This window comes from Chanos chanos, chromosome 6, assembly GCF_902362185.1.
Source record: "Chanos chanos chromosome 6, fChaCha1.1, whole genome shotgun sequence".
NCBI lineage: Eukaryota > Metazoa > Chordata > Actinopteri > Gonorynchiformes > Chanidae > Chanos > Chanos chanos.
Window position 1 is genome coordinate 46,997,058 of NC_044500.1, and position 10,579 is coordinate 47,007,636.

General features: G+C 41.8%; 3 protein-coding genes across 4 annotated transcripts; 2 read left to right on the top strand and 1 right to left on the bottom strand.

The window, feature by feature from the left end:
• Window positions 1–1,322: 1,322 nt before the first annotated feature.
• On the top strand, window positions 1,323–4,193 carry tspo (translocator protein). Its single transcript, XM_030777231.1, is given in 4 exon segments — window positions 1,323–1,364; window positions 1,366–1,496; window positions 2,935–3,073; window positions 3,371–4,193. Coding segments are annotated over 4 exon segments (486 nt in total). The 3' UTR covers window positions 3,545–4,193.
• Window positions 4,194–5,317: 1,124 nt separating this feature from the next.
• On the bottom strand, window positions 5,318–7,130 carry uqcc2 (ubiquinol-cytochrome c reductase complex assembly factor 2). Its single transcript, XM_030777736.1, has 4 exons — window positions 6,915–7,130; window positions 6,476–6,550; window positions 5,815–5,884; window positions 5,318–5,482 (listed from the first exon to the last, which is right to left on the bottom strand). Exons 1-4 carry the CDS (start codon window positions 7,050–7,052, stop codon window positions 5,376–5,378), a joined length of 390 nt encoding a protein of 129 aa, XP_030633596.1. The 5' UTR covers window positions 7,053–7,130; the 3' UTR covers window positions 5,318–5,375.
• Window positions 7,131–7,296: 166 nt separating this feature from the next.
• tomm6 (translocase of outer mitochondrial membrane 6 homolog (yeast)) lies at window positions 7,297–9,147 on the top strand. Of its 2 annotated transcripts, none has more exons than XM_030777686.1 (3): window positions 7,297–7,493; window positions 8,601–8,729; window positions 9,014–9,147. In XM_030777686.1, the coding sequence occupies exons 1-2, from the start codon at window positions 7,393–7,395 to the stop codon at window positions 8,695–8,697; spliced, it is 198 nt and encodes a 65-aa protein (XP_030633546.1). In that variant the 5' UTR covers window positions 7,297–7,392; the 3' UTR covers window positions 8,698–8,729; window positions 9,014–9,147. The 2 variants fall into 2 exon arrangements, with proteins under 2 accessions (XP_030633546.1, XP_030633547.1); XM_030777687.1 differs by having other exon boundaries at window positions 9,017–9,147.
• Window positions 9,148–10,579: the final 1,432 nt, after the last annotated feature.

Here is a 10,579-nt window from a genome sequence, read left to right on the forward strand (position 1 = left end):
CACAGAGACACGAGAGTGCTGTCAGACAGCGTTGCATCTGAGTCTGCGCGTAGCAGGACGTGTTTATCTGGGAGGACAACCGTCGATTGTGTGTTACTACTGGAGAGGAGGACCAAGTTATAAAACTGTCGTTTACAAAAATCTTTTGGGTGACGTTAGGTCTAGCACGTCTCCTTTGCTGCCCACTGTCAAGAAATCCGACCCGCCTTGATTTTCAAATTCCTCTGTGTAAGTGTGTGTTATCTAAGTTATCTGCGCGGCATGACTCCGACGTCACCGAGTTCACAGAGAGCCACCCATTTCTCGTCGTGTTTCATACTGTCAAGAGGCATTTAAAATTTGACCTTCAAAGGTAAGTCCACTAACACCGATGACAGTATCTCGTATGACAGAGCGCACGTTAGGTTTGCATAGGCAAGGTGAAACTACTTGGACATGCTTTCGCTGTGCATGTAGCTATCGTATATTAGCTAACTAGCCAGTGCAGGTCGTCTTACACAAATATGACAAGCGCTTTGGTCTGTTACGATTGTGAACATATTATCTGAGACAGTTATTCGTTACAACCACTTGTCGTTTCAACTCTTTCAACCTAAACAAGAAAACCGTCAGGTCGTTTTAGGAAGACGATTTAACGGTTGTTTTGGTTGCGCAAACAGGGAAAAGACTAGAATATGAATTGAAATGGGTTTCAAATCATGTTATCACTCAAATTTTGAAAGAAGCAGTTTTGAGCCAGAGACTGTCCACATAAATGAAAGTTTGATCAGACCCGAGGTAGTAGCTAGTAGAACGCTGGGGTTCGTTATCCTCGAGGCGGCAGCTGTATGACCTAAAGTGACCCAGTGGGGGCGAATTCCTTGGATCATTCCATCTTTCCTGTTCTCATCGAAATCCATGAGAAATAACCATACAGCCTCCATCTTTAAATTTCTAAGGGGGTACTTAGCCTGTGCGTGTTAAACACAGAAATGTTAAGTTCATGAAAAAAAAAAGCCCATTCAGGAAATGTGGGTGAAAGCATGTTATACATGTTTCACTGTCAAACCTGTCTCTCTGTATCTCTCACTTGTGTCTTGGCTGTAGATAAACCCACTTTTATCTTTTACTGATACAAATTATTTTTCTTTCACTGATCCCTGCATGCATGAGAACACTGTAGCTCTCTCTCTCTCTCTCTCTCTCTCCTCCTTTCCCTCTGTACAGATGTGATGTGTGTATATGGAAGACCTAACTTGTTCAGCAGGTCATAAATCTTGATTCTCTGCTTTTGCCTGTGTGTGTGTGTCTCTCTTTCTGTGTGTGTGTGTGTGTGTGTGTAGATGTGGATTCCTATGCTGGGTCTGACTGCACTGCCCCACGTCGGGGGGGGTTCTCGGAGGCATCATCACGCGTAAAGAGGTGAAGACTTGGTACCCCACCCTCGTTAAGCCAACCTGGCGTCCCCCAAACGCAGCCTTCCCCGTGGTGTGGACTGGCCTCTACACGGGCATGGGGTGAGTGGAAGAGATAAGACACACAGTGATATTACACAGATCCTGCAGGCTCACTCTACAGTGATGTCTGTCGGTCGGCAGTGATGAGCTCCAGAGCATGGGGATTAGAGCCAAATAATCTCTTATTTCCACAACATCGACCCCCCCCCCCCCCCCTCTCCGTTTTTAAATGAAACCACCAGTAGCAGTTTTATTGTCCATTGTGTTTGTGTTATGTTTAATTATTTACTTAGAGTCATTTCAGTGTGACTGCATGTCTCATGGTGTGACATGTTTTACTGTACACAGACTCTAAACAGATCATTTTTTTCTGAGGCTAAATCCCTGAGGTTTAACTCACACAGGAAGTTGTTGCTGTTTTCCTGTTTGTTTGTTTGTTTGTTTGTTTGTGCCCCCCCCCCCCCCCCAGTCATTAATGCTGTGAAGTCAGAGGTCCAGATTTGTTTGTACTGAGACATTAAGATCATTAAGTTGTCATTTTTGTTCCTCCAGTAGAATATTATTCATTCATTCATTCATTCATTCATTCATTTTTAGGAATTCACAGTTTGTTCCTGCTTCTGGACAAAACATTCATTTAGATTACCATCATCACTGCATGGCTCTGGTTACAGAATAAAAGCATAGCACCTGTCTCCTATGAGTTATACAGAGAATATACAGAGAATACAGTGTTAAAAAAACCAGCACACGGCCTTGTCTTGGCTCAGTTTCGCCACATCCCTGTGTACATAATGTGTGAGATACATTCATAGGGAGGAGTTAGTGGGAAGGTCAGTTACACAAACGTTGACACTGATAAGTTACACATTGATAAGTCCATTGTTATGGCCAGTTTTACAGTTAAGTTACTCAACCAGAAATCGAAGCGAAAGTTGAAATATAGCGGCATGTGCTACTGCAGATGGATTTTTCTTTGTGTAGTAGGGTTCTCCGTGTCTGCTCTGCAGCCTCCCAAGTCCTACTGATTTGCGCCTTCTTTTTTACCAGCCAATCAGGTGTGTGCACAACACAGCCAATCAGAGATTCACTCCATGGTTATTTAGATAAAACGTGAAAAACACGTGGACTGAGACAGGCTGAGCTCCATGATTTGAGCTGTCGTCTTGAATATATTTTAAGGAGCAGAACGTCCTCACGTGACCTGGTTAAAGAAATTGATGTTTAAAATAAATATTTTTCCTTTTTTTGCATGAAAATATCAATTGTTTCATTTTCATTTTTCATTTTCATATTTAGATCGTTAACTACATAATGTTGCTCTGAGGCAACAGACCCTAAAAATATATAGAAAATTTAAAAATCATGAAGATGTATATTGATACTGTTAAAGTGTCCTAGTTTAAGCAGAAAAAAACATTACAAATATTTTTTTACCCATGTATATCATAATGCATGCTGTAGAGGGTTAATAAAACCTTTTACGTTTTTTCTACAGTTATGGGTCTTATTTGATATGGAAAGAACTGGGAGGTTTCACTGAAAACTCGCTGGTTCCGATGGGCCTGTATGGATTACAGCTTGCTCTTAACTGGGCCTGGACCCCCATCTTCTTTGGAGCACACAAAATCAAACTGGTGAGACAACCTCACGCTTTTTTTTTTGTTTTTCCCCCTCCGGTCACTAATGCCGTGAAGTCAGAGATACAGATTACAGATTGTAATTTTTGTTCTTTAGTAGTATATCCATTCATTCATTCATTCATTTTTTGGAATTCATAGTTGGTTCCTGCTTCTGGACAAAGTACTCATTTAGATTACCGTCATCGCTGTACGACTGTAGTTACAGAGTAAAAGCAAAGCACCTGTCTCCCGTGCCGCGGCGGGAGTGAAATGTGTTTGCGTTGTCTCACGCCTGCCTCTCTTTTCCCGCAGGCTTTCTTTGAGATCGTGCTGCTGACCGGCACGGTGGCAGCCACCACGGTGTCCTGGTATCCCATCAGCCGCACGGCGGCTCTCCTCATGGTGCCGTACCTGGCCTGGCTCTGTCTGGCCACCACCCTCAACTACCGCATCTGGAGAGACAACCCTGAGACGAAAGAGGAGTAGGCCCGCGATAATCCCTCCGTTCCCGGGGGAGACGCCCCGCAGTAGAATGTGCCTCTGACCGTTTTTGCAGGTTCTTAGCCGGCCCGCGACACGCTAAGAACCCGTAACAAACGCGCGAACTTAGACCGTTCACCGCTGGTTTTTCTGATAGTCCCTCGAACAAATAAATAACAAATGTGAAATAACAAATGAAATCCTTCGGCTGTGTTCCAGATTAATTTAACAACTGCATTTATGCCAGGTTTATCATGATTCTGTTTGACCTCAGCGCTTTAACGTTTGCTCAGTAAAGTTGACAGAAACGACGCAATCCGCTAATATGATCGCTCGCCAACTAACCGGTAAAATTAGAACCGTTTTGATTGATTGTAATACATCATTGCTACTGATAAAGGGTTTTGATCAAAATATTTGAAACATATAGGGTCTTTTGGTTTATCACCATTGGGGTAGTTAAAAGGTAAGATGATTTTTATGTAAATTAGTTATGAATTACAAATTAAACAGAGCGGTCATCTTCCAGGCAGCTCCTCAAAGTCCCTTAGCACACAGGAGAAATGTTCCACACGGTGAGGGACGGGTCTTCTGACTCGTTTCCTCTGATTGTTGAAGAAAACTATGCTTCCAGTTGGCTACAGGTTTTGCTTTTTTTTAATATTTAAAATGTTTGCACTGTTGTTTTTGCTTCCTTTTCTATTTCTAGCAATAAAAATATTTTCATTTATCAGTTTTGGTATGAGAACATTCTGGTTCTTTCATGTGTGCTCTTTCAAGTTTTAATGTGGTCTTACAAATGAACCGTAGTCAAATTGTTTTCCGTGATTTTTTAAACGGATCAGGATACCTGTATGACTAGCGTACAGTATGTTCTGTGTATATGTGTGAAGACTGTTTCTGACTGTGCTAACACAGAGCAGACTGTCAGGGTGCCGTTCTGTGACTCTCCCGAGACAGAGACAGAGAGAGAGAGAGAGCGCGAGGAGCTTCTTCTGTCTTTCCCCAACATCCTCCATCACATATATACATATACATATGCATATATATATATATATATATATATATATATATATATATATATATATATATATATATACATATACATATGCATATATATATATATATATATATATATACACACACACATACACATTTCTAAAACACATTAAACAGTCAACAAACCCAAAAACTGAGCAGAAATAAAGGGTGTGGCTGGCATGGTTGAAATCAGTCCCATTTGGTTCTGGGAGAAACTTCTGCATTCCACCGGTTCTCGGTGCACTCCTCCGGTTCTCAGTTTACTCCCCCACTGAGGTTCGTAACTCGGCTATAATCCATTAAACCCACAGCGGGGTGGGGGGTGGGACAGGGAGCGGCTCAGAAACTCTGTCCAGTCACATAACTTATCTTTCATTCACACATTTTGTATGGTGGTTTGGCCCTGCCCTCTGTGGAGGAGAGAGACCACTGCAGCCCACGCTCTGTGTGATCACTCTGCTTAGACAAACCATCATCAGTGTTACTGTTAGCACCATGACCGCCGTGATATTCATCAGTAATACGAGTGTTGACTGAGAAGATGCTATAAGAGCTCCTTTAAAATGTTGCCTTTAAAAAGGGAATTAAAAAAAAAAAAAGTTTATCGGGTGAGGAATAGGGCAGTTTCCCAGTTGTGCTGGCCACAACGATGCTGTTTTTAGGAAGTGCATCATCTCTGACAAGACGCTAATATTCAAACACAACAGAAAAATACTGAGAAGGATTAGTTCATTTTATTTGTAAATGTGCTGAGAAGAAAGAGGGTTGGTTGGGCAGAATATGTACAGGCAAGGGGCTATTTTTCAGAGGTCTTTTCGGCGCCCTCTTCAGGTTTGGAAGAGAAACGTTCCATTAGAGTCTTCCACAATCCTTTCTTCTCCTCATCCATCTGTTGCATGTTTCCTGAGAGGGAGAGAGAGAGAGACAGAGAGAGAAAGAGAGCGAGACAGAGAGAGAGAGAGAGACAGAGAGAGAGAGAGGGAGAGAGAGAGAGACAGAGAGAGACAGAGGGAGAGACAGAGAGAGAGACAGAGAGATGAAAAGATAAGAGAGACGTAAAACAATTTCTCACAAATGTATCAATAATTATCAACAACATATAGGAAAAAAATATCCATACATCTCAGGCAAACTGACATGTGTATGTAAATACTGCTATGAACCACACACATCCTGATTTATAAATGTCTTTGGAACTCGCATGTGCCAGTGCTCAAACACTGATTTGTCCTCACCTGTCGCTAACAGCATGCGGCATTCTTCAACCGTCACTCCAGTAAAACTTGTGTCTTTTGCTCGGGGGAACTGGAGACAAAAACAAACAAACAAAAAATTACAATGAAAAAAAAATATATATTGTTACAGGTGCATCTTCAAGAGGTGAAAACTGTAGAAGCTTCTCAGGATATCAACACTTTCTGAAAGTTCAATTAAGAAATAGATATACACCCTCACTCTCTCTCTCTCTCTCTCTCATTCTCTCTCTCTCTCTCAAACTGAATAAGGGAGGACATTTCAACTGTAACATAGTGCTGAGAGTCAGGAAGATAAATATAATATTCTGGGAATACTTCATGAATGCTAGACCTGTGGTTATTCCATCTGAAACTCTGGAGACAAACTAAACTGCACTGTTCTCAATTAAATTAAAAAAAAAAAAACATTGTTTTCCTCATATAAATTTTGAAATATGGGATGCAAATTATTTATTAAATGGAAGTTATTTCCTCACTGGTCTGAACCGAGAACGAAACAGACACCTATTTTGAGGTAAAATGCAATTAAAGAGTTACACAGCCTTAGACATAAAGTGCACGGAATAATATGCATGTCAAGGGGTTTGAACGACTAATTATCTCCGAGTACGCTGATGTGTAGTCCTCTCTGTATCCTTACCTTTTCTTTGTAGACATTACTGTTGATGCGAGCCAAACTCTCGTACATCTGATCACACTTCTCTGGGTCGGAGAGCTAGAGGAAAAAGACACAACAACGTAACGTTAAAACCAATTAGAGGTTGTCAAGAACGCAATGTACCCTGGGTCCATGGCCAAAGTGTCGGAGGACAGATGCGGTATTGTTGACTAATCGTATGATTTATTCAGTGTAATAATTATGATATTGCAAATAACATCTTTCAAGGACGTTGGTTTGAATGAAAATAGAGCAATTCCAAACATTCACAATACACTGCGTCAGGAAAAAAACCCCCATCTCAGTAGTCGATCAAAAACCTGATACTTATGTTAACAATTTCTCATGTAAACGTCAAATATCCACGAAACAATCCGTGTTCACGGTAAATTCCTGCACGTTCAAAATCGGAGAGCTTTACCTGTGTGTTTTCTCCCTCACGGAACGCATGGGCCACCCTCTGTCTCAAGAATGTCCCTAAATCGCGGCCCTTTTTAGATTCATCCCTAGGCCATTCCTCGCAGAGTTTAAGGAATCTTCGGTATCGTGTGGCAGACATTTTTCTAATGTAAAGATACAACTGGATAAATCTAAAATTGGTCAGTGCAGCGCCATATTACACTGGATATGTTTCACAACAGTGACGAACCGAGAGGCGTGGCGTAAGTACGAGTAGCGAAGAGGACCATACTTAACGCGTTTTAAGCAATTTCACGGATTGGCCAGAATGGCGTTGTTGTAATAGTTTTCGACCCTTGCAGGCTGCCGTGAGATGGGAGTGTTTTCTTGACCTCGTGGTTTGACACTGGCAACACAGGTGGACAGAAATCGTTCCAGTTAAAGATAGCTTGTTAGAAAGCTATCTGGTTGTTGGATATTGAAGGAGATAAATAATTAAAATGAGTGCTGCACCTAAGAAAAGTCCTGCAAAACCGTCCGGCGTGGTTGAGTGGATTAACGCAGCTTGTCGCTTCGCCACAGACAGAAATGACTTCAGAAGGTAACGCGCAGCTAAAATAGTAGCCTAGCCGGTTAGCGAGTAGTTGCTCCAGGTAGCGTTGACTCCGGCTATTTGGAGAATCGGCCGTCTCAGTCGTATAGATTTTGTGTGGAGAATGGTCAAGTCAACGATATATGGATGGCAAGCCACTCCTTATCATTGACTATTTATTTTCGAGCATTATTTTGAGCGTTTGAACCTGTTATGGTACCTATTACGATGGAACAGTAGGGATATTGAGAAAATTCGCGTGGTAATCTGTATGGGTTACATTCCCGAGGAAAATGCTTCGAGTAGTCACTTAGATGAGTGATGAAACGTTTCTTCCACTAAACGTTGTGTCCTGATGCACCGATCTTCTTAACTTGCCGAGAGGAGCTGCTGTGACGTTGAATGCTGCTGCATTGTCAGCGACGGACAATAAGTGGCTTTTAAAATTTACAATTCGGTATTTAGGAGACGCTTTTAGCCAAAGCGGCTTACAATAAGTGCATCAATCAGATCCTATTGCCTCATAAACAGAGATCACAATAAGGCTGTACATTAATTACCCTCCGTATTACGCTCCTGGAATTCTGTGACAATGCATTTACACGAAGACGAATGTGTTAATGGATTGTTGAGAGGTACAGAGTATAACAGCGTCTGGTTTATCTCTCCTAGACCATTCAGGCTGAGTTAGTCATATTGGGGCTTGTTATGATGGGTTATGGTTTGGTTATCGGAGCATTGACCTCCAAGGCAGGTCTTCGGGATTTTTAGTGTGAAAGAAGGCAGTGTGTACGTCTGATTCCATTACTCACTCCAGTGTCGCAATTAAAGGATGAAAAAAAAAGACTATAAAATGTACCAGGTACTATGACTACTAAGGTGCGACATCATTGCTAACAAATCCCTTGGGTGATTATATTGTGCTCTCTCCCCTCCTTTTTAGTTTTTTTTGGGGGGGGAGGGGGGGGCCTCCTTGTTTATTTGCTCTGTGTGTATTTTCAAACGGACCGTGATCACGATATGAATGACGCGACTCGTTAACATCCACTGATATATTTTTTTTGTGTGTCAATTCTGTCACTGAGAAACCGTCAACGTCCTTTCTTTCTGTTGCAGAAATCTCCTAGTCAATTTGGGACTGTTTGCTGCAGGAGTCTGGGTCGCCAGGAACTTGTCCGACTTTGATCTGATGTCTCCCCAGCCTGTTACGTAGTACAGTAGAAAAAGACGGACGCAGCTTCACAGGTAAAGTCTTGAAGTCTCACTTTGTCTCAGAGACGTTTTCCCAGGATTGATATTTCTAAGTGGCATAGTTGAGTTTTTATGTTCTGTAAGGGTGTAGTGAATTTTGCAGATAAACCATCGGAAAACATAAGTTACTTCAACACTGGTTCCCAGTAGTTCAGCCGGAATTACTATGCTGTATCAGAGCAATTCAGCAGCTGCGTGTGTGTTTTTAGTGACCTCGGAGACTAGACACTGAAACAGAATTTGATACAACTTGTTTCTTCTTCTTGTTTTAAACACAGGAGGTCATGACCAAATTTCTTCGGAAGGAGGACACAACCTGCAGCAGAATAATTGATAGCATTGACACTGTAAACATTGTGCATGAAAAAATGGTGGTGGATAGATAAAAATTCTCAAAAGTCAGCTGTGTCTACATCTGGATCCTGTCTGTGTCTGGCGACATTGTGTTTCCTTATGGTCTCATTGTCCAGTCTCTGAAAACATTCAGCACACCACTCAAGATGTACATCACAGTCTCTTCATCCAGGTCAGGTGTACTTCACCCTTTAGACAAGAACCAACCGGACACAAATCTTTAAACATTATGAATTATAATCTATAAAATGGACCTGCTCTTAACAACACACAGTGCTTTGCTGGTATTTTGTAATTTATAAGTATATAAGTGTCAAATCATATTACGACCCAGTAACAAAATGATCTTTTTATTTATTGTACATATCAATTAAAATCTCAGGGAGAGAACAGGGTGTCCAGGACTCCAGGAAGAGCCTGCAGTTTCATGTACTCAAAAACGGTACAGCTGGAAAAAGAGCGTATTTTATGGCCATCCAGCAAAAAGTTCAGTCGGTAACAAAGACAAGGGAACTTAAAACGTGACTGGTTGATTCGTGTATCCTGATGGTCTTCAGATGGTGACTGTCCGTAGGGTCATGGATCTTGAGTGATCATTTTGCCTTTCTTTGAAGATAAAGCTTGAAGCCAAGTCTCCCTCTCCAACCTGTGAAAACACAGTCCTCTGACCAAAACACTCTCTCTTTCTGCTTTGGTCAGGGTGGTATTGAGCTGTTCTATGGAGGTAATATGACAACCAGAAATTAAGGACCGACCAAGAGTTGATCTGCCATATGAATCGAGTGATTCTGATTATAAAAAAAGTTATTAACCCGTCCATTTTCCAAGAAAAGTACTTCAGTAAGACTATAGGAGAGTTAAAGTTCCTTACAAAACCTTAGAAACAGCGTGTGAATACAGCCAAGAAAGGTCCCCTTTCTTGTCTGTATTCACACGCTGTTTCTAAGTTCAGTAGAAGAAGCAGGTAAGCGAAATGTGTAAAACAAATATAGAAGGTTAGGTCACTCGCTCATGAGAACATATACAGCACCACCGATCCTCCAATGCAGGATTTGTGGCACAAAATACATTTAAAGTAGCTGCACAAGAACCTCGAGGGTGAAACCCTTGTACCAAAGAGACGGTGTTACCGTGTATTCGTGGCCAGTACGATGGCCGTGGGAGACCCTCTGTGATTCTTGGTCAGGTGGATGAGAAAAGCTTCTGGAGGCAAACCCAGAAGCTCCATCTTAAAATCCTCTATACGCACGTGATCAGGGAACTGAGCGTACTCCTGGACGATGAACTGCTCTTCCCTGTACGGGGGAAACATAGGAGACAAGCCAGGGTCAGACAGAAGGATGGTTATCCTAGGCCTAAACATGGTTCACAGGGAGTCGTGTCTTGTTCAAATGAAGTTGGTTCTGAAACAGAATCAGGCCACTTTGGAACCGTGACAAACCTGTTCATTAAAACAAAAGTGCCAGTCCATTGTTTTTTTTAAATATTCT